The 23,713-nt window shown below is 37.9% G+C and overlaps 1 protein-coding gene across 1 annotated transcript in view; it reads left to right on the top strand.

Moving 5' to 3' along the window:
* The window catches only part of NUP155 (nucleoporin 155), a 53,057-nt gene that overhangs the window by 2,034 nt on the left and 27,310 nt on the right, over positions 1-23,713 (top strand). The window contains exons 2-13 of the mRNA XM_037063199.1: positions 434-571; positions 2,348-2,444; positions 5,585-5,655; positions 9,625-9,717; positions 10,450-10,616; positions 12,594-12,699; positions 13,580-13,653; positions 14,304-14,395; positions 16,365-16,462; positions 16,874-17,026; positions 20,746-20,846; positions 22,581-22,751. Coding sequence (XP_036919094.1) covers positions 434-571; positions 2,348-2,444; positions 5,585-5,655; positions 9,625-9,717; positions 10,450-10,616; positions 12,594-12,699; positions 13,580-13,653; positions 14,304-14,395; positions 16,365-16,462; positions 16,874-17,026; positions 20,746-20,846; positions 22,581-22,751 — 1,361 coding nt within the window. The remainder of the gene's footprint in view (positions 1-433; positions 572-2,347; positions 2,445-5,584; positions 5,656-9,624; positions 9,718-10,449; positions 10,617-12,593; positions 12,700-13,579; positions 13,654-14,303; positions 14,396-16,364; positions 16,463-16,873; positions 17,027-20,745; positions 20,847-22,580; positions 22,752-23,713) is intronic.

Genomic DNA, 23,713 nt, shown 5'->3' with positions numbered 1-23,713 from the left:
GGGAAAAGGCATGGATTGAATCTGTAAATGTTTAAGTTGGAGAGGAAGTAACTGTTTTTCTCCCAATCAGTATTTTGCCCACAATTGTTTGATCTAAGAATCACGAAGCAGTTATAAATATGTTTGTGTGAGTGTGTGTGTGTGTGTGTATTTTTTCCCAGATGAGTAAAATAATAGAAAAATACCAGATGCCCTACCCAGTTTCTCTTTTACGAAGTATTTGGGAAAGATAACCTTGCTAAGTGCCCCACTTTAACATTGGAATTTCTCAGGTCTCCTTTGCATTAGGGCAAAGTGACTTCATTCTCTCTGCCGCTTGAGAACCACCAGATGCACAATTTTGTTGCAGCTTGCAATGCTTCTGTCTGTATCCCCAGTTGATGCCCAATGCATGATTGATTTTAATCAAGTGCTGTACTTTTTTTTTTTGTAGATAATCCCACCGTTTCTGGCATGTCAGATATGGATTATCCTCTACAGGGACCCGGTTTGCTGTCGGTACCCAACCTTCCAGAGATCAGCTCCATCCGGAGGGTTCCTCTTCCACCGGAACTTGTTGAACAGTTTGGACGTATCCTGTTGCGTTGTGTTTAGCACTTTAAAACTGTTTTTAATTGGTAGTCTCATTATTGTAATCCCTGTCTTGTGTTGGATGAATATTGTATATAAGTTCATTTAAAGGTTTTAGTTAAAATACATTTAAGTTTGTGAGTAGTTTACTGTGTGCTTAGAATATTTTATATAAAATTTAGTGTTGAAAATTGAGTCACATTTGAATTGTTTGGGGACACTGAGAGTGAATTGTTTACAAGACACTCTACATTTTAAAATATTGCAAAGTATTAATTTCCAGTTAAGTACTATATAAGAAAGTTTTTACTGCCGGACTTTATTAGCTCAGAGACCCATGATTTTTAATTTAATTTTTCCCCATATTTTAACATTTTAAAACTGGGATGTGGCTCAAAATACATTTAAAAACAAACAAAAATTGCCAGGTATTTTTTTTCTCCCCCTAAGAAAGTGTTGGGTATGGTTTTACATTTACTGGTGTCTTAGAATTGAAGTGTCTGTGTGATTTCGTTTCTTTTTTTTTTATTTTAAATATTTTATTTATTTATCTTTAGAGAGGAAGGGAAGGAGAGAGGGAGAGAAATATCAATGTACAGTTGCCTCTTTTGAGTCCCCTGCTGGGAACTGGCCTGCAACCCAGGCATGTGCCCTGACTGGGAATCAAACCGCGATCGTGTGGTTCGCAGGCCCGCACTCAATCCACTGAGCTACATCAGCCAGGGCCATGATTTCATTTCTAAGGATCACAATAAGAATCTTAATAAAAATGTTAGAAATTGAAATGGAAATGGCATCTTCATAGATCGAGTAGCTAGAGGAGTTTTCTTACCTTTTAAAAAAGGAGTTTATCTGGTTTTCTTAATGCATGGCATACTGTTGAAAAGCACTAGATTTTTTTTTTTGCCAAGATTTTATATCAATCTATAGCTCTCATAATGAAGACTGCAAGATGCTACCTTAAAATTTAATGAGACTTTTAAAAGTATATTAATCTATGAAGAATAAAAGGGCCTCTTATTTCAATACAATGACTGAAAAAAGAAAGGAAATAGAAAATTAGGAAAAATGCTTATGAAATAAATAGAAAAGCTAGTAAAATCTAATATATATGTTCCCTACAATTTTTGCTGTTTCTCTGAGACTTTGTAAAATAGTGTTATTAAATATGTAATCCACCTTATTCCTTGCTTAGCTTCTTAATATTCTTCTTTAATCCTCTGATAATAGTATATGCTCTGTAAGAGACATTTCCTTTAAGGAATTAATTTGTTTTCACAATTATTTCATTGTCTTATAACTACATAACATAAATCTTTGCATATTTTTAAATTGCATTATTTATAAGAGTTGCAAATTGTCACCTAACTCTGACTAGCATACCATGTGCTTTTTTTAATCACTCTTGCTTTTATACAGTTGAAAAATGTGACTCAGTAAAACACCTTTTTAATGTCAAAGTTCAAGGGTGTTATTCATAATCAGTATTCTTTTTAAAGTTCGTAATGGTACACACACACACACATACACACTACATTAGTCCAGAATATATTTCAAATGGTCAAATATCATTATTAGGAAATTATAAATTAAAGTGTTTCTGTCGTACACTGTAGCTGTCATTAAACTCATTGGAAATCGGTATTTTACTTGCTCTTTCTATTAAAGAGTGGGCAGGCCATGATTTCTTAATCATAAATTTTATATCAAAGTCTTTGGAAAGAAGTTTAAAATAGATGTAACTGAACTCTGTTTACCTTACATCCACCGACCTCAGACATGCAGTGTAACTGCATGATGGGTGTGTTTCCCGCCATCAGCAGAGCCTGGCTCACCATTGACAGTGACATATTCATGTGGAACTATGAAGATGGGTATGCACTGAAGGCCGCCATGCTTTAGCGTGCTTACAGTTTAGGTTATCTTTATTGCACCTACTATCCTGCTTACTAGACATTGCCTGATGGATCAATCTTTCATTCATCTAACATCCAGTCGGTACTTCCCAGTGTGGGTGTCAGTCCCAGGGAATGGGGTTGAACTAGGGAATCTGACAGCAGTTCTCACTGAGGTTCCAGAGTGCATTTGCAGCAAGCCCCAGGGTGATGCTGCCAGTCTAGGCACTGCTCTGAGCGGCGGGTCTAGGTCCCAAGCTCTTTATCCTTCAGCGAAGATACTCTGTCAATAATTATTTGAAAGATGGTTTGACATTTTTAAAGACTTATATTTTCCTTGCATTTCTGTGGGATGGGAGACTGCTGATTTATAGAAATGTCTTAACTGTTTTACAATTCTGGGCTTGACCTGTGTATAAATTAAATGTATATAATAGAGTCTGAGGGAAGGCCCAAGACATTTTTGCTTAAATTTTATTGATCTGATGATCTCACTCTTGGCTTTTTAGAGGTAAATTTAGGCTTACTTTTCAGTACTTCACCATACTAACTTTAGGTGAGGTATGGGACAGGAAGGCCATGTTACTCTTGCCTCTGAGTAATTAATGCGCTCATGTATACACACACTCAAAACATTGTATCACTGAATCAAAATTGACACTAAGTGAGAACATGTAGCTTAAATGAAATCATTTTTGTTTGCTGATCTTTTAAAAAAAATTAGGCCCACCTTTTCATAGGCATTTTTGTTGTTGAAATGTTACATAGTCGTAATAGCAGTGGTCTTTGCTTATGATTGTTCTCCATGCACCCTGAACTTTGCCCCAGTTTGTTATGTTATTGTAACTTACTCATTTTGGTACTAAAAATAAAACCTCTATTCAGGCATCGGTCTCCTCAAGATAACTAAATGCAAAAGGTTTTCAGTTCGTTGAAAATTTTTGCATTTCCATTAACATATGACATTCATTTAACAAATATATTGAGTCTGTCATGGATTAGTTTTGTGCGAGGAACAGCACTGAATGGGGTATGGGTGGTCTCTGCCGGCATGGAACAGTCTCACCTTACTGTGTGTTCACATGAGAACTCATGAAGAAAAATTTCTTGAACACCGTGCTTACTTTAAAAAGTCAAGGCACAAGTACTGGGTATAAATCTTTCATTCACAAATTCAATTTTGCAGATACCGGAGGCTTAGTTTCAGTTATTCCTTTAGCTTTCTATTTTATTTTTTTAAAGATTTTATTTATTTATCTTTAGAGGGGAAGGGAAGGAGAGAGGGAGAGAAATATCAATGTATGGCTGCCTCTTATGCATTGCCTGCTGGGAACTGTCCTACAACCCAGGCATGTGCCCTGACTGGGAATCGAACTGAAATCCTGTAGTTCACAAGCCCACGCTCAATCCACTGAGCTCCACCAGCCAGGGCGAGCTTTCTATTTTAAATCCGAACTCCATATGGATGATGCAGACAGTCTTGTGCGGTTCATCGTTCTCTGACCCTCGGCCCTCCCAGTATCAGCCTTGCTTGGAAGAGAACCAGTTCCCAAGGAGCCAGGGGTGCCGCAGCGGGAGAAATGGGAAGCCTGGCCTGGCCCACATGAGTGGCTGTTGCGGTGTTTTCAGTTTTGTTTGCATGGCCCCTCTGGGCAACCAGAAGTTTTCTCCAAAGTCCAGATCATATTTTTCTTCTTGATATTTATCTTGCTTGGTGTTCTCTGTGCTTCTTAGATCTTTGTATTGATGTTTTTCATAATTTTTGGAAATTATTTCAACCATTATCTTCAAATATTTCTTCCGCCCCATTCTGTCCCTCTTTCTTCTGAGATTTCAGTTGTACTTTTGTTAGATTGTCTAGTATTGTACAGCAGATTTGGGGTGCTTCGTTCTCTTTGTGTTTCTCTGCTCTCTTCTCTTTTGGTTTCCTTTTGGACAGTTTCTGTTGACCTAATTTCAGGTCACTGATTCTTTTCTTATGTGAAGTCTACTGAAAAGTTCTCAAAAGACGTTCTTTCTCTGCTATGCATTTTATTTCTAACATTTTCACTTACTCACTTCTTTTAATTTTCATCTCTGCTGAAGTGCCTTACCTGTTGATGCATGGTGTCCACTTTTTCCGTTAAAGGCTATACCGTGTTGATCATATTTGTTTTACATTTCCTGTCTGCTGGTTCAGACACTTGGCTCATAGCTGCATCTCGTTCTGTTGATAGCTGTGTTTTTGGACAGCGGAGCTTGTTTCCCATCGCTGCTTTGTGTCTCGTGCTCTCTTCCGGAAAGCTGGACATTGTCTGTGGGATAGTGGATACCGAAGTAAACAGCATTTATCCTTAGAAATGGGCGTGTGTCAGGCCATATGATTTTACTCACATGTGGGATGTAAAACAAAAAGAAATAAACTCATAGACATAACAGTGGGAGCAGGATGACGCAGGTGAAAGGGGTCTAATACACAGTCATGGAAGGAGACTAGACTTCAGAGTACACAGCAGAGTGTACAGATGTCTTACTAAATTGTTCGGCTGAAATTTATATGATGTTATTAACCATCATAACATCAAATTTTCATTTACACTAAATCTAAATATTACCCCAATACATGTAATTTTTTTAAAAAACTTTAAGGAGGAAATCAGTGTGTTTCTTCAATTGTTAGAGCCTAGCAGTCGGTCTTTATTGTGGGGGGAGATGACTTTTTCCAAGTCAGGACCTGAGCTGTGTTCGCTTTGTTATTCCTGGGGTCACCCTCAGTAGACCGGAGGCTTCACGTTGCTTCCGAATCACCTTGCACTTCGCGTGCAGGTGGGTCCTGCTATGTTCCTGTTTCACCTGCTTTTCTGAAAAGGTTCTCTAGCTCCTGTCCCTCTCCCCACAGTAGATTGCTGTGACTTGAGACTTGCAATCGGGGCAGGGGGAGGGGCAGGTTTGGAATGGGGAGCAGCACCCCTATGTTCCTCTGTATGTTTGGCCTTGGGCAGGCCCCTGCGCCTGGGTCTTGGAACCAAAGCAGTTTGTTTGCTCTTTTATTTTTCATTATGTTCTATAGTCGTAAACAGTGTTATAAGATAAAACTTTTTGTTTATGTGTATAACATGCTTTTCTTCAACTACTGACAGGGGAGACCTTGCCTATTTTGATGGACTTAGTGAGACTATTCTTGCTGTGGGGCTTGTGAAACCAAAAGCTGGTAAGAAATAAAAAAAAATATACTGATTAAGTTAAGTTTGTATGTACACAGACTTCAAATGTCTTTAGGACCAAATGACAACACATTTAAGTAGTTGAATTTCCTACTGAAGTTTTGTTCATGTCCTTCTAATTAGAAATAAAGTGATTAGGAATAGTTAACAGTTTCCTCACTTTATAATGGTGTAAGTGAGTCTGCCTCTAAAATTGTTACACTGTATAGTTCCTGGATTTTATCTGGCTTACATTTTGTTACTCTTGATTTCCCTGAAGTTTTTGGTGTTAGGCATTTTTCATTACTTGCTGTAAAAAACATTTTGTCTCTGCATTTGTTTTTGTTTTGATAGCCCAGGAAAGCGAGAACACAGTTCAGAAATAACCTTTCTCTTATAAATCTTAGAGGAGTCACAGGTGTTGTTCAGCTCACGGTTTTAACCTCGTTATGCCACGTCTTTTACCAGAGCAACTGACAAGTAGAATTGATTGATTTCAACTTAAATGCATCTCTTTTTTAAAAATATATAATCGTTATTATATTTTTTTATATTACCATTTAGTCCCCTTCCACCCCTCCCCCTGGCACTCACCACACTGTTGTTCATGTCCACGAGTCCTCTCTCCTTTTTGCGCAATCCCTCCACATGCTCCTTTGTACCAAAGGAAATAGTAGAATTCACTTGTTTGCAGGTCCGAAGTAAAACTCTTTAAAGGTCGCAGCCATTTTGAAATTATAACAATTCACTGAGTACAAACATGCAGTTTTAATGCATTGTTTATACGATTACTTTGGAAATGTATTTTCTTTACATAAATTCTCAAAAACATTCTTAACCCTGATTCTCTCTTATTGCTTAAAGTTTAGTTATATGAAAATTAGTAGCTGTTGCTGCCCCCTATTCAATAAATATAAATTGTCCATCTAAAACAAAGAGTAAAATTTTATTTTACTTGAATATAAATTTCATCGCAAATTAAAAATATGGTGTAGTCTTTGATATAGCAACAAAAGTGTTATCTTTGGTAATCAAATAATTCTGATTTTGCTGTCAACAAGTCCTGAAAATTCTGACTCAAACGTGTGATAATGTTAACAAAGTCCACATTTTACTTTGCCTTTCGCAAGGAAATATTCTTCAATTAATTTTTTTCTAAGTTACTCAAGCTTTTAGGCAAAAGTCTGCTTTGTTGATGCTTCTATGTAATCAAGATTATGAAACCATGTTTCAATTTTATAATTCATTGCATAAAACAAGAATTCTTGTGTGTTTTCTAGCACTCAGGAATTTTTGCCTTATGGCTACAGAAAAATTAAAAGGTTTAATCACACTTTTTGAGTTCAAGGAACTATTTCTCACGTATTGAAGAGAAGCCGTTCTTACCATTTTCCAGCTTCAGTCTCATCTTCCAGGGCGATAAGTTAGCTGAAAGCTTGGTGCTTTGGAGCAGTTTTTGTTATGGTGATGATATGATTGTGAGTCAGACAGTGTGTTTGCCTCATCTGTCTGACCCAGGAAAGCTTCCACCAAAGTCAAGCCGTGCACAAACTCCTCCCTCCGTGTTATTCTTTCCTTGTCTCTAATAAAGTGAACCTGCCTCGGGTTTAATCAGCTACTTGTGCAAAGTCTGAACTTCTCAATAGAAGAGACTTACTTTATATTTTTCTATTTCTGGACAAAAGTCTCTTAAAAAGGCACCAGTTTATACTGTCATTGAAATTGCATTTGAAGTTGAAGGTACTATTGGCCAAGTTTTTGGTGCCACGGCCTGACTTTGTAAAAAGCAATGAGTTAGGGTTCTGTTGAGTTTCTTCATCAAGACAGTAAAAACAGATGTGTTGCAAAGGATCGTAAGTGTTCGTATTTGTACACAAGTATTCAACTTTTTATTGGGCAGTGAAACTCTGAGCCCTTCCAAAGACCCAAAGAACTATCGCAGTTTCTTAAAGGTGCTGAAAAGGTGCACTTCATAGATAAAAATGAGTTGACTAAAGTGAGAAATGTCGATTATTTGACCCTTTTGCATCCTGAAGGGGAGTGGCCCTTATTTTTACCAACTTGCAAAATACTAGAACAAATACATGACAGATTTTTTTCTTTTTTAGAGATCTTATTTATTTAAAGAGAGGGGAAGGGAGGGAGAAAGACAGGGGGAGAGACTCAGCATGAACATCAGTTGGCTGCCTCTCATGTGCACCCCAACCAGGGACCAGGCCCGGAACCCAGGCACGTGCCCCGACTGGGACTCGAACTGGTGACCTTTCACTTTGTGGGATAAGGCCCGACCAACCGCGTCACACTGGCCAGGGCCACGAGAGAGTTTAGAGAAGATGAAATCACTTGACAAGGCACTCTTTTACTTCCTTCACTCCAAGCCATGGACCTTTTCCACCATCCATAAAAGTCCAGCTTCCCTAAGGTTCTGTAATCAAAGGTAACTCCTTTGACATGTCTTTGTGACTGAATACTTTGAGATATGGCTTATTAAGGAAAATCCAAATTTTCATAAAGCTCAAGATTTTAGAATCGACTCATGAAATATCAGGTATACTTTGAGGTCATTAAGGTGGAAGGCCTGTGCCTTCAGCTTCATGGCCCTGAATCCTGATACACGACACTGGCTTTTAAGCCCCTTGATGTTCATTAATAGAAGTAAGACCTGGTCGTGATGTAAGCCCTGTTGAGTTCTCCATGACATTTAACACCCGTGGGTAGGCCAGGTGTATGTGCAGGCTAGACATAGTTATTTCCTTTTCTTCCTGTCAGTGAGACACTAACTTTGGACATCAGAACGTAAAGACAGTGATAGTTACACACAGCATTTCAAGCCACACCATGCTCTCCAAATTAAACAATACTTTAGTGTGCATTAACAAAAAAATTTTTACTTTGTAATGTCCCCTACGAAATTAAATTACCTGATGTTGACATATAAATACATTTGAGAAACTCATTGACATCTAAACTCCTTTCTGTTTTTATGAATTTGACTGCTCCAGGTACCTGATATAAGTGGGATTATGTAGAAGTTGTCTTTCTGTCACTGATTTATTTCACTTAGTGTGATGCCCTCAAGGTTCATCCCTGTTGTAGTATGTCAGAGTTTTTTAAAGGCTGAATAATTTTCCATTGTATGTATACACCACATTCTGTTTATCAGTTCATCCATTCATTGACAGACACTTGGGTGGCTTCTACCTTCTGGGCACTATACACTATACTGCTATGAATGTGGGCATACAAATAGGAGTCTTTACATATTAATAAACCTAAAGTAATTTGTAATAGAACACTGATTTTAAATGGCATTGAATACTGAAGTGTTTATTTTCTAAGGTAGTTCTTTTCTGCTATTTACTTTTTTTTATTTGAAATTTTTTTTTTAGGGGGAGAGAGAGAGATAAAGTCAGAAACATTGAATAGTTGTTCCACTTATTTATGCATTTATTGGGTGATTTGTGTGTTGCCTGAGATCGAACCTGCAACTTTGGCTTGTCGGGACAATGCCCTAACCAAGTGAGCTGACCACCAGGCTGCTACTTTCTTTCTTAAATGATCATAAGTAGTAATACTTTAACATGAAAAGGATGTTTGATCCTTTAGCTTAGTTTAACAACTAAACTGGGCCCTGGGTGGCCTAGCTCAGTGGATTGAGTGTGGGCTGCCACCTAAAGTGTTGCTGGTTCGATTCCCAGTCAGGGCACATACCTGAGTTGTGGGCCAGATTCCCAGTAGGGGTGCGTGAGAGGCAACCACACATTGATGTTTCTGTCTCTCTCTTTCTCCCTCCCTTCCCCGCTCTCTAAAAATAAATAAATAGAATCTTTAAAAAAAGAGTACTAAATTAGGTTCAGACTTTTCATATACTGTGTAATCACTAGCTCATCGTAATGGTAAAACCTTATTCTGTCAATGCTTAAATTGTGGAAGTTTTTGAAAAAAATAATCCCTAACCCATGTCTGTTCTATCTTAGGCATCTTTCAGCCTCATGTCCGACACCTCCTGGTTTTGGCAACCCCTGTGGATATAGTGATTCTTGGACTCAGCTATGCTAATTTGCAAACAGGTATAGCAACCCACGTGTTATATTTTTAAAATGTATGTATATGTTGGTGAATTTAATGTTATAATTAAAAACTAATCTTTTTTTTTTCACGAAGTTAACTTTCCAGGCTATTTGCTCATAGAAGAATCATAGTTCCATGTAGATACAATGTCTTTCAGGACAGTAGCTCTACCAAAACAGCATTGTGGGTGTATTTACTATATGAATGTGCGCGTTTTAGATGTACAGTATAAAGGGAGGGTGGTAGAAGAAGAAGAATCTAAGCTAGTGAGATTTTCAATAATGCTTTCAATTGCTTTGTTTCTGATTCACTGAATGGGCTTTTTAACATGAAACACTGAAGTAAGAAGCCCTCAGTCACAATCACATTCAGCAGTTTCTTTTGTGTTGTTTTGGGTGAAATAATGTTGAATCAGTGACTCAAAATAATTAGTATTCTTAGGCTCATTTCCAAAATTTGAAAATTTGACTTAGTTTTTTTTTGTTGATATATTATAATGCTATATATTGTATACTATATTTATGTGTATTTCATATATATATATACCATAGGTTGTATTTCATCTGAGTTATTAAATTGTATTAGATTTTTTATAGATGTTACAGAAGCTTTGGAGTATATCAGTAAGAATGCAGTAAAAACATCATTTCTAAAAATAATACAGTGATTGTTTTGAACATATTTTGAAAAGCTCATAAACTGATTCCTGTGTTCTTTCTTTTGAAATAAAGGTACTGGAGTTCTGAATGACAGTATGTGTGGTGGAATGCAGTTGCTTCCAGATCCTTTGTATTCTCTTCCCACTGATAATACTTACCTTTTAACAATAACTTCCACCGACAATGGCCGAATTTTCTTGGCTGGAAAAGATGGCTGTTTATATGAAGTAGCATACCAGGTAAGCCTGGCATTTATTAACATTTTCTCTCCCTTTTGATGAAATAGAGATGGATTTTGGTTTTGATTTTTTTTTAATTTTGTAATTGCATAAGCACATTAATATATTCTTATAGGAGGTACTCAGACATACAGTTAAAATCATGGGCCTGCAGAACCCAGTCCCCTTTCCAGGGGTAAAGACCTTTATCAGTTCTGACTATGTCTTTTTAGAACAGGATACATACATTGATACATATCTGTAAATATCAATGCGTATGTATTCATGTGTGGATACACATATGCCAATACATCGTGTATTTTTGTATTTGTTTTTACTTGAATTATTGCTTATATTTTGTAACATAATTGGCTTTTCACTTAACTATGTCTTGAAAGTCTTTCCATGTCACTATGTGATGATAGATAGACAGACAGACAGATAGATATTATATTTGGTGATTGATGCATAGTTGTCCATGAAGTGGACATACATGACTTACTAAACGATTTCTTCCCTGTGACGTCCAGCTTTTCAGTTTTCCTTTTCCCAGTAACACAATAAGTGCTCTCTTGCAGGCCTCCGTGTGCACACGGGTAGACTCTTTGTGTTGAGTTTAGAATTCTCATAGGTGGGTTGTAATGTACCGTATTTGCTGTGTATACTGTGCTTCTGTATATGCACCCCCACGTTTTTGGTCCAAACTTTGGGGGAAATCTTTCATTTTAATTTTTTAATTCAACTTTTCATTTATATATAAAACCTATTATCGTATTCCAGGGTATTATTTTAATGATATATGGATATCGTTGTTACTTTCTAGAGTTATACTTTTAACACATAAACATAAATAAAAGAATTAAAAACAGTTATATAGATATGGAATTAGTACTAACCATGTATAATGTGTATTCTTATTTTTGCCTCAAAAATCGGGGCAAAAACGTGCGCATTATACACAGTGAAAAATGGTACATGCATTTAAATGTTGGGCGGAAGTCGGGGGGTAGAGAGATTGAGCAAAAAGGAGAAAGAACTCGCAGACATAGACAACAGTGTGGTGATTGCCCGAGGGGTGGGGAGTAAGGGGACTAAAAGGTAATGGGAAAAAATCAATAAAGGTACAAAAATAAAATCGTGTAGTATTTTCATACTGCCTTATAAGAATTTCAGACCCTTAACAGACACCTCTGAATGTATTTTGGCAACACCGGTGTTATGCAGCTTGTTAATTTGGGCCAATCTTGATAGAGGGAAATAACTTTTTTATAACTAAGTTGATAATCTTTTCATGTATTTATTGGTCATTTATGTTTTCTCTACTCTGAGATGCCTTTTTGTGTCCTTTTCTCTGTGTGTCTTTCCCCTTCTGTGTTACTGTCGTTTGCGTAAGGTAAACCTTGAGAAAGTGATAAAGTCATGTTTTCAAAGTCTAAGTGGCAGAAGTTGGTTTAGAACCCAGGTCAGCTGTGTCTTTTATATTACATTGTACTTCTTCCTCGCTCATTTTCTGTTGGCCTTGGTCAGTACCACAAAATGGTTTTGTACGGCAAAACTCAGTCATTGAGAAATGCAATGTAGATTATGATGGTGGTGGCCGCTCTTGTTAAGAGTTTGCTTTTAACAGAAGTGGGATAAGATAATACAGGTACCTCAGTCCTATGTACTTTGGGCACTTATAAACCCTGCTTATTATGTTCCTTGTACTTTGAAATAGTTTTTCAGAGAATCAAACCATGAGTTCGCTAGCATAACACTACTGAGATTTCTGGAATAGACGTAGCTAATTTTGTTGAGAGCAGTAATTTGATTATAGTTAAGTACTTGTTTATTTTAATTACAGGACCAGACTTGGTGCTACTTTTGAGTAGTATGTCTTCATTTACAACTACTGGTATTTCACTGTGACTTGAGGATTTTTGTAGGCATGGGTGCACGATACCTGCTGTGGCAGAAGTACCCACATTTACAAGGCTTCTCTCAATTTTCTCTTTAAAGGCAGAAGCAGGTTGGTTTAGCCAAAGATGTAGGAAGATCAACCACTCCAAGAGCGCACTTTCTTTTCTTGTTCCTTCATTGCTACAATTTACATTTTCAGAAGATGGTAAGTAGAAAACAATAAATTTGGCAAACAAAATTTTTTAGCATCATTGACTTCACATTTTCTTAAGAAATTCTCATTCTCAATTGAAAGATTCTCAATCTTTTTTAATACATTTCTTGTATATTCATAAGATCTCTTAAAGGAAGATGGGATTATGAAACAGAAGCAGGGTGGGTTTGCTCCCCAGTTTCTGTCCAGGTAGCATCATGGAACGTGTGTCTAAAACAGCCGTACGTAAGCTCTGAAAGCAAGACGTGCGTGTGTGCACATGTGCGTGCGTGAAAACCACAGTCAGACATCTGGTGCGTGTTTTGCCTGCTCTAGAACAAGTTCCCAACACAAAATGAATATGTAAGAGTTTTTACTAAAATGAGAGGTGCCGGTGAAATCATCTAAAAGTGTTCAGTGAAATAAGGTAAATTAACTTTAAAAAGTTATTGCGACTACTGGATCTGATTTCCCTTCACACAGTGACTCAGTTGGCGAAACTGGAGGTTTCCTGAAGGAATGGACCGAGTGTGAGTGTGTCATGGGTTTCTGACCCATAGCAAACGTTTATTGACTGTTCACTTGTTGAACGAAGAAACAATCTAGACCTTGGTTTTGGTTTGGCTTGAAATTTATTTAGAGGATAGGATAACTTGTTTTTCATGCTCTTCTCCCAATCACAGTATTTGGTGTCTGCTTTTTTTTCGCACGTTGTCTGATGAAAGTGCCTCTTGGCTTTGTCCTCATGTAGAGACACCTTACACTTCTGCAGAGGAAGAGGCAAGCCCCTGAATGCAAAGTTCTGATGTAGCAATTTTAATTTAAGTCGCCACTGTGTTTGATTTGTTAATCTTGGGTGGGTTTTGTTTCATTTATTTATCTTGTCTTTCAGATCCTATTGTTCAAATTGAAGTCGATAATTCTAGAAACATTTTATATACACGGTCTGAGAAAGGAGTGATACAGGTAAGTATTCATATTGTACTACCGCGTAAGGTGGAAATAGCATCCCTGGTTTGTGTGTGTGTGTCTGATTTTTAGAAAGAGAGGAAGCGAGAGAAGCTTCGATTTGGTGTGCCACTAATTTATGTAGCCAGTGGTTGCTTTTTGTATCTTCCCTGATCTGAGATCGAACCCACAACCTCGGCATGCAGGGGCGTGTCCAACCTGTGGCCCATGAGCCGTACGTACAGCCCAGGATGGCTGTGAATGTGGCTCAACACAAAATTCTAAATTTACTTAAAACATTATAAAATGTTTTGTGATTATGTGTTGCAGTGTATTTAGTGTGTGACCCAAGACAACTCTTCCTGTGTGGCACAGAGACACCAAAAGGTTGGACACCCCTGGCTAGGACAGTGCTCTACCCATCAGAGCCTTGCATCCCTGTTTTTAAGGAAGAAGATTCAGCCACTCAGACTTTTCCTGTCAACTGTGTGCTTTTTAAAAAACATCCAAACCATTTTTTCATGAAATTTCAAATCTCTGAATGTTTTTATATCTGTATGAAATACCAAAGTGAAAGGATCCCTAAAAAGGAAAAGTCTGTTTAATAAAGTCATAAAATGTAAACAGATTATAGTCATATTTCAGTGGGTACAATGTTTCACTTGCAGGTTTATGATCTGGGCAGTGATGGACAGGGGATGAGCAGAGTCGCCTCGGTGTCACAGAATGCCATCGTCTCCGCTGCTGGGAACATCGCGAGGTGACGTGTCATCTGTTGTCAGACATTCCATTTGCAGGCATAATTGTACTGTTCACATGCAGCATAGTAAAACTGTTTCCTTCTCAGCATGTCTCTGAAGGATGGGGGATGTCAAAGGAAGAGACACCATAAGTTATGTTTGAAATAGAGCTGCTAGAGACCTTCATTCTTATATTGGATGTTTTAAATCATAAGGTCGACTGGCTTTACTGTGTAAAATACCGCGTGACGTGTGTTTTCTTTGAAACTTTATGTGGTCTGTGCAGGCATTACAGGTCATGCGTCGAGGAAATTTTCCCTCTTACAACTGCTCCACCTTTTTAAAGAGCCCTGCACAGTGAGTTTAGTTGGTCTGATGATTGACAGGAGTGCAGTTTGGAAATGCTGAATTTGCAGTTGTGTCGTCCGAGTTGTTCCCTCCCTCCCTCCCCCTCTTCCTTATTTTTATAGGCGTTTATTTGAGCCAAACTGACAAGGTCAGGAGTGAGATCTCAGATGTTTCCCACGTTGTGTTTGTGAGGAAACAAACTGAAGGATGTTGTGATTTGTCTGAAGGTTGGCTCCTAAGTAAACGCTGGAACCCAGGCTAGATGCTGAGCCTTCCAACATAATACACTGTAATTTGCTCATATCACAACTGATTTAGCTCAGCTACAGAAGGCTTGTCACATAGCAAAGGCCTCACATTCTCAGCGTCTGTTGTCTGTGTGCTTCAGTTATTGCTACATGCAGATAACCTAGTGAAAAGCCAACATTTTCTCTGCCCTTCAGTGACCAAAAAAATCTCAAGGCAGATAATCTAAAACAGAGGGTTTCCTTTTTCTTCCCCAGCATTTTTTGGGAAACTTTTTAAATCCACGGAAGAGTTGAAAGGGCAGCATGGTAAAAGCAGATGTACCCTTTGTATAAAGTCACCAGTTAGCACTTTCCCTCGTTTGCTCGCTCACTTTCTCATGAGCCATTTAGATAGTAAATTGTAGAAATCATGACCTTATCTTTGAATCCTTCTCCTAAATTTCTTACAAAAGCAAAATAAACAATTCCTCACTTAAAAAATGAGTGATTTTTGTAACATCTCATAATTATGTAGTTCATACTGAAATTACTTAATAGTCCCAAAAATTCTTTTTTAAAAAGTCCTCACCAAGGATATGTTTATTGATTTTAGAGAAAAGGAGAGAGAAGGAGAGAGAGAGAGAGAGAAACATTGATCAGTTGCCTCCCATACACGCCCTGACTGGGGATCCCACCTGCAACCTTCTTAGGTATATGGGATGGTGCTCCAACCAACTGAGCCACCTGGCCAGGGCCCCAGAATTTTTTATAACTTTTTTCCCTTTGTTTTTCTCCAGATTCATCAGAGCTCATGAGTTGCATTAGTCATGAGTCTTTTCAGTATAGAACAGAACTTCCACTACCTTTGTTTCAAAATATTGACATTTGGGAGGGTGGGGCAGGAATTTTCTGAATTTGCCTTTTTTTCCTTATTAGATTCAAGATAATGCTTTTTAAGCTAATATTACCCAGCTAATGTGACTGACTTACAGCATTACATCAGGAGGCACATAGTACCAGTTTACCACTATGGAACAGTCGGTGAAGATAGAGTTTGCTAGATCTCTTCATTATAAAGGCTTATTTTTTCTTCTTTTTAATTAGTGGTAACTTTTACAATGAGAACTTGATGCTCTGAGAACATCTTATTCCCCACTAGTCATTTAGCTAATGGATTTAGCCTTCTTTTATGATCTTTGGAAACGGTTGCTCTTAATACTATTAAGTAATATAAACAACACATAATATCCATGGGTTTTGCCGGTTCCTAACTGCTGTTGTAACTTTCCTGAGAAGTTAGTTGTAAACTAGTTTAACAGATTTCAACAGGTAAAATTGTTGGTGGCAAATGTTCCTTATTACTCAGAGGACGCCTTTTAAAAACATACTAGGTTTTTTTCCCCTTCCTTTTTAGGACCATAGATCGCTCTGTTTTTAAACCAATTGTTCAAATAGCAGTGATCGAAAATTCTGAGTCACTGGACTGTCAGTTACTGGCTGTCACACATGCTGGTAGGTTGTTTTATGTATGTTTGCTGTTGCTTTTGTAACTTTTAATACTCCTCAGATTTGGAAATTTGTGATTAGAGCTATAAGAGAAATTTTTACTTCTGCATCAATTATAAAGCCATATTAATAATTTATAAAATTAAGGATTTCAAAATTGGGAGATTCCTCAGTTCTCTGTCTTCATGTTATAGATGTAAAGCCAGGCCCTAAAGCTAAAGTCAGTGGCTGCCCTTCACTGACACGGCCTGAATGGGAACAGAGGTGTGTGTGGCTTATAGTTGAAGGCTCTTTCTGGACAGCGCTGTGTGGCTGTAACCGAGTGCTGGGTGTCTCTTTGGAACTGCTTTAATTACAGCATGTGTGCCTAGGTCTTCTGTCCTCTGTTACTGATTTATAATTTCACCCCATCACCAGGGGTAAGGCTGTACTTCAGCACCTGTCCGTTCCGACAGCCGTTAGCACGACCCAGCACTCTGACACTGGTTCACGTCCGCTTACCGCCTGGGTTCTCAGCATCTTCCACGGTGGAGAAGCCTTCAAAAGTACATAAAGCTCTCTACAGTAAAGGTGAGTTCCGAAATACTCTCACACTGAATGCTGGGTTCTTAAAGTTGCTAAAATTAGAATGCATCTGAGGCATTTGAAAATAAAGAGATTTTCCAATAGAATATACAATGGTTTTTTGTCTTATCCAAGAACTTTTTTATATTAACGTAATATTTTAAGCATTTTCAATTGCTAAGTATATAAGAAACTATAGTATTTTTAAATAGGTAAGTAGCTTTAAAGTGTTTTAATTTCAGAAAGTTATTAGCCTTATACATTTAAACTCACTGGTCACAATCAATGTTAATATCCACTGTGATAGAATCTGAACTCTGTTCCTTCAGAATGGTTAGGAGAATGCAGTTGACTTTTCTGACACCAGGCCTGTTGTGCCAGTGTCTTCATGGATGTGGAGAGCTTTTTGTGCAACAATTTGAAATCTTGATGATAAAAAAATTAAATTCTAGTTTAATACCAAAACTTGAAAAATCTGCATGCTTTTTTTCCCATGATGAGAAAGCACTTGTAAAATGTTAGTTTTGATTCCCTTTCTATGCTTATTCTAATGTTTCTAACAACATTTTTAACACCCAAATGAAACTTTCCTTTACAAGTAGAATTTTTTCAAATGCATAATAGCATGTACTTCCCACAGCATTTTAAAAGAATAGCTTTGTTGAGATACAGTTCATAGATTGTAAAATTGAGCCTACCACTTGACATTCTTACCACTACTTAGTGAGGGTTCCACGCTGTTACGTTCTTGCCCTCCCTGCTCTCCTGTCTTCCTGTATGTCTGCCCTCCAGGCTCGGAAGCGCCACCACACCGCAGTTTCGGTTCTCGCTTACCTGTTGGGCAGTGCTGTTGAGCGTCTTGTTTTGTACTTAGTAACCATTTGTACGTCTTTGGAGCAATAACTATTCAGAGCGTTTGCCCTTTTAAAAATAAGATTGTTTTTTGATTATTGATATGTAAGGATTCTTTGTATATTCTAGACACGAGACCATTATCAGGTATATGTTTTTCAAATATTTTCTGTCCTTCTTTGGGTTATATTTTCACTTTCTAATGAATGTCCTTTGAGTCACAAAAGTTTTTAATTTACATGAAGTCCAATTTATCTATTTTTTTGTTTCTGTACTTTGGGTTTACTTTAGGAGAAGTTTTCTAACCCAATTCCACAAAGATGTTTTTATCTAGGAGTGTCACAGTTTTCAGTCTTAGATTTAAGTTTCTAATCCATTTGAATTAAATTTTCTGTATCACGTGAGACAAGGGTCTGGCATCATTTTTTGCACGTGTACATCCAGTTCCCAGCACCATTTGCTGAGGAGACTGTTCTTTCCCCGAATTGTCTTGGCACCGCTGTCTTAGGTGAGTTGCCCGTAAGTGTGTGGGTTCTGAGTTCTCACTTTTATTCCTTGGCCTATATCGGTCCTTATGCCAGTAACTCAGTATGAATTACTCTCTCTTAGATGAAAGTTTTTAAATTCCAACTGATTTTTTTCTTTTCTTTTTTTTTTGTCAAGATTGTTTTGACTACTCTGGCTCTCTTACACTTTCATATGGATTTTAGAATCTGTTTGTCAATGTTATCTTTTTCTTTCCCCCTTTTTTGAATATTTAAACAGGCTTTATGTTTTAAAAAGTTATATCAGCTTTAATTGATTCTGTCTCTCTTACCTGATTGTATTGTGGAAACAGACAGGCGTCTCACTGGGGAACTGGGAGACAAAGGCTGTCAGCTCTTTCTTTCGGTTAGCAGAAAGCAAGACTCTGGGCAGTAATCTTTGTGCCCTCTTGGGTACATGGAATTGTTCAATAATTTCAGACTTAGGTTTAGGTTCCTAATCCTAAATTAGTATTAGGATTATAAATTATAAATACCAGAAATATTTACTGTTTGTCAGTTTTTTCAAAAACATCAGGTGGGATTTTGATAGTTGAAAATGTAAATTACTTTGGGGAGTATTGTCATTTTAACATTGTTGAGTCTTCAAATCTGTGAACATGGGGTATCTTTTAATTAGACCTTTAATTTCTTAGAATATGTGTACACTGTACTGTGTATCAATCTTGCACTTTTTGAATGTATTCGTAAGTATTCTTTTTGATGCTATCATAAATAGATTTTTATTTTTTTAAGATTTTATTTATTTTTAGACGGAGGGGGAGGGAGGGAGAAAGAGAGGGAGAGAAACATCAATGTACAATTTTGTCTCGTGTGTGCCCACACACCCCCACTGGGGACCAGGCATGTGCCCTGACTGGGAATCGAACTGGTGACCCTTTGGTTCACAGATTAGTGCTCAATCCAATGAGCTACACCATCTAGAGCAATGGACTAAGTTTTAAAGCTAGAGTGTATTGCAGAAAAATTACTGTGATATTAGTTATGTATATGATACAGTCAAATTGAAGTTTTTCAAGCTTTTATATACTAAATTTTAAGAAACTTTTTTTGCCTCCTTGATATACATTACTCTCAGTTTTTCACAAGCTAGTTATACCTTTTACTAATTAATTGTGGTCCCATCACCTACAACCATTCAGTGGACTTCAGACTGATATCACTAAAGTCAGCATAGAGAGAGCAGAGTAGTGGAAGTAGTGGAATTGAGCACAGGAGAATATATTTCAAAATCAGACTGCAAGGTCAGCTAGTGTTGCTGAGATAATGCTTTTATAGTGTATCTCTACCATTTCATTGTGAACTTCATCGTTGTTATTTATGATGTATTTGAATTAACCAATATGTGAACTCTATTTTATCAAATATTAGATATCATTGATTGTACGTCACAGCATTTTTTGTGTATTAAACATGTGTTTTAAAGTTAATAATTAAACTGATAAATACATTGATGGTGAAATATATTCTGACTTTAGAAATGTTAAAATATGGCCCAGCTGGTGTGGCTCAGTGGATTGAATGCCAGACTGCAAAGCAAAGCGTCATTGGTTCAATTCCCAGTCAGGACACATGCCTGGGTTGCAGGCCCTGTCCCCAGTAGGGGGTGCAGGAGAGGCAACCACATATTGATGTTTCTTTCCCTCTTTTTCTCCCTCTCTTCCCCATCTCTAGAAATAAATAAAATCCTTTTTAAAAAAGAAAGAAATGCTAAAATGTGAAAAAAAATAAGTGTTTACTTGAAAGAATACAGTATAAGATCTGGAACTTTTAATGATTCTACCCTACCAAAACTTTTATGTCTTTTTTTTTTTTTTAAAGATTTTATTTATTTATCTTTAGAGGGGAAGGGAAGGAGAGAGGGAGAGAAACATCAATGTATGGTTGCCTTTCGTGCATCCCCTGCTGGGAGTTGGCCTGCAGGGAACTGGCCTGCAACCCAGTCATGTGCCCTGACTGAGAATCGAACCGCGATCTTCTGAGTCGCAGGCCCGCGCTCAATCCACTGAGCTACACCAGCCAGGGCCAAAACTTATATGTCTTTTTAGAGGATTTAGTTTTATGTTTGTAACTCATTTACTTATAATGATTAATGCTGTATATATCAATGTTATTAATTACTCTTAAGATTATTGGGGATGCATATAATTTGCCATCATAAGATTTTGTGTATTAAACTTTCAGGTATTCTGCTTTTAGTTTTTACTTTGTAACTTGCTTTCCTATAATAATTAATGCTATGTGTATATTCATGTTAATAATTACCATTGTTAATATTTGGGATGCATATAATTTGGCATTCTAATACTTTGTTTATTAAATTATTAGGTGTTCTACTGATGACAGCCTCAGAAAATGAAGACAATGACATTTTGTGGTGTGTCAACCATGACACATTTCCTTTCCAAAAGCCAATGATGGAAACCCAGGTATAAATGATCAGGGTAATTGTATAGAACTTTTTATATTATTTTAAGTGAAGAATATAATTGTAAGAAACTTTATCTTCTGATTTATTGCTGTTTGCTTATAAAAACGTCATATGATTAGAAAGCATATTGAAAGAAAAAGTATTATATTCTTTGTTTTTCTTCTGTGATGTTAGAAGTCACAGTAATCATTAAAACTCTCTTTAAAATAAACATTGAAGCCCTTGTAGAATATTTTTTAGAGTATACCTGAAAATGCATATATCTTTTCAGAAATTGTCTATGTCCCATTTAAATGTATTTTTAGTTATTGTGAGGCCACCCATTATAGTTATGACAGAATTTTGTTCTAATGATAGAACAAAATAGTTGATTGTTCAATCAACTCTATAGTTGATTGTTCTCCCTAAATTAAAAAAAATTAATTATAGAAATTTTCAAATAGACTCAAGAATAGAGCAAATGGTGACTCGACCCCCACATTAGTGAATTATCAACATTTTCCCCATCTTATTCCTTCTCTCTTCCCTAAGTACCAAGTGTGCACACACAAGCACATAATTGTGTTGTAAAAGCAAACACCACCACTTGCTCCATGATGTACAGGTTCTGGTGAGGAGTGTGTCCCCAGCTGTCCTAGCCCAACCCCACAGCTGGGTGGCCCACCCCTGCCCCTGAGGACCTAAGGGGAACGCCATCAGCTCCCTCCCCTTGCTGTGCCCTGTCCCACCCCTCGCTGTCCTCCCCGATGCCCTAGCACAGTCCATGCTGCCTGCCCTCAGGAGGTGCTAACCAAACCAGATTAACCAACTCCAGCTAGGGTGTGAATGTCTGATACCTTTGGAGCCATTTCTGTAAAGGCATTTTGGTTCCAGCTGCCACCGGCCTTCCGGTTATTCTGCAGCATAAGCCCTTCTGGTTAGGGCGAGTGGGAAAAGGTGTGTAGATAGGAGGAGGAAGAACCCAGCCCCAAGGGATGGGTGCATGGTTTGAAAGGGCTCATCTAAGTCGCTGACATGGACCAGGTTGCTGGGGTACGACGGGCAGAAGGTTGGTATGGAGGCAAGGAGCACCTTTCTCAAATACTTTCCTTTATTTTTTGGACTTACTGAGCAACTACTGTGTGTCTCATCCTGTGATAGACTGAGGATTCAGAACTTAATAGAAACCCTGTCCTGATGGGGTACAAAGTTAGGGGTTGCAGGTTTGAATTCTGGCTCCATTTCCTTGAAGCTGTGCTTCAAGGGACTTAACATGTCTCTGGCCCTCAATTTCCTTGTCTATAATAGTCATGATAATACCCTCCCTAAACACTTTCTTTAAAAAAGAAATAGCTTAGAAAACAAATACAACTTCAGAAGAGAGCAGAAATCCACATGTCAGCAAAATAGAAGCACTGAGCCTTCCAGCGCAGATGAGTCTGCCCTGGAAAGGTGGCAGGAGAGGAAGTCTTTGGTCGTGGAAAGAACTGTGATTCTAGTAAATGCTGTTTATAGTTTATTTTAGGGAAACTTTGCCTTTATCCTTTGGTAGGGATAGATTACTCATTACTGTAGAGGATGCCTGATTAGCAGAAAATTAAATACAGACTTTTGGGAATATTTATTAATGCATTAGTTTATTAAATCCTATGTTTAATTTCAGATTAAGTCGGTACAACTTTTCCTTTTTAAAGGCTTTCCTTACGACTAACTTTAGTAGTGTTAGTATAAAAAGTCGGTTTCTCCTCTGTAGACGACGACCCGTGTGGACGGCCACTCCTGGGCTCTCTCTGCAATAGACGAATTGAAAGTGGATAAAATAATCACACCCTTAAACAAGGACCACATCCCGATAACTGACTCCCCGGTCGTGGTACAGCAGCACATGCTGCCGCCAAAGAAGTTCGTCCTCCTGTCGGCACAGGTAGGCGCCCAGTGTGACCGCGACGGCCGAGAGAAGCAGCGGCCGGTGTGTGTGTTCTGCAGTACTTGTGGGGCGTAGGAGTGTTTTCTCCTGGAGTGTTCGTAAGAAGAAATAGTTTGCAAATCCCAAAAATTCAACAGAGAGAACTTGCTTTTTATAATGTTACATTTCGAATGTACCTATTCTATCATCCATGTTCAGTAGCATAAAATAAATACACTGAGTTTATTTTGTATTGCTCTCACTTAAATCATTAACAGTTTTACCTAACATTTATGTTTTAAATAGTAATGCGCTGACAAAATTCAAATGGTGTAACAAGGGCTGGACAAAGTACCGTCTCCCTCCCACTTCAGGCTCCTGCCCCACAGGCCCCAGGGTCCTCGGCGTCTGTGTCTCTTTCCACGCATGTGTCACAATCTACAAACAATACAAACACATTTCTAAACGAGTGGTAGCGTGTTGTATACACTGCATTATACTCTGCTTTTTACATTTCAGAGATATGGTGCGGCGCTCTCTCCATATCATTATAGAAAGACTTTCTCAGTCTGTTTTATGAGTGAAAGGTATTCATTTGTGTGGATGTACCGTATTTAACTGGGCCACTATTAGTGGGTCATCTTTGCTGTTAAGAGTAATTCTCCAACCTTGTGCCTGTATCGTTTTGCGTGTAGAATTGCCTCTACCGGGCCAAAGAGTCTGTGCATTGTAACATGGACAGGTGTTGCCAGATTTCCCGGTGCGCACACACACACATTCACTGTTGGTGAAACGTGGAGCGCCTGTTCCCTTACATCTTGTCCCAAGTACAACGTGCCAGCCTAGGAGGAGTGAGGTTGACTGTCACTTTAAGTGCTTATTTTCCTGTGAACTATCTATTTGTACTTTGAGCCTACTTTTCTATTGAATCGTCTTTTTAATTTAATTTACAGAAGCTCTTTGTGTATCAGGGAACTAAC

This window comes from Sturnira hondurensis, unplaced genomic scaffold (genome assembly GCF_014824575.4).
Source record: "Sturnira hondurensis isolate 20B ecotype Veracruz unplaced genomic scaffold, ASM1482457v3 Scaffold0014384, whole genome shotgun sequence".
NCBI classification, from domain to species: domain Eukaryota; kingdom Metazoa; phylum Chordata; class Mammalia; order Chiroptera; family Phyllostomidae; genus Sturnira; species Sturnira hondurensis.
Note: the sequence above shows the minus strand (reverse complement) of the source record. Positions and strands in the feature narration are given on the sequence as shown.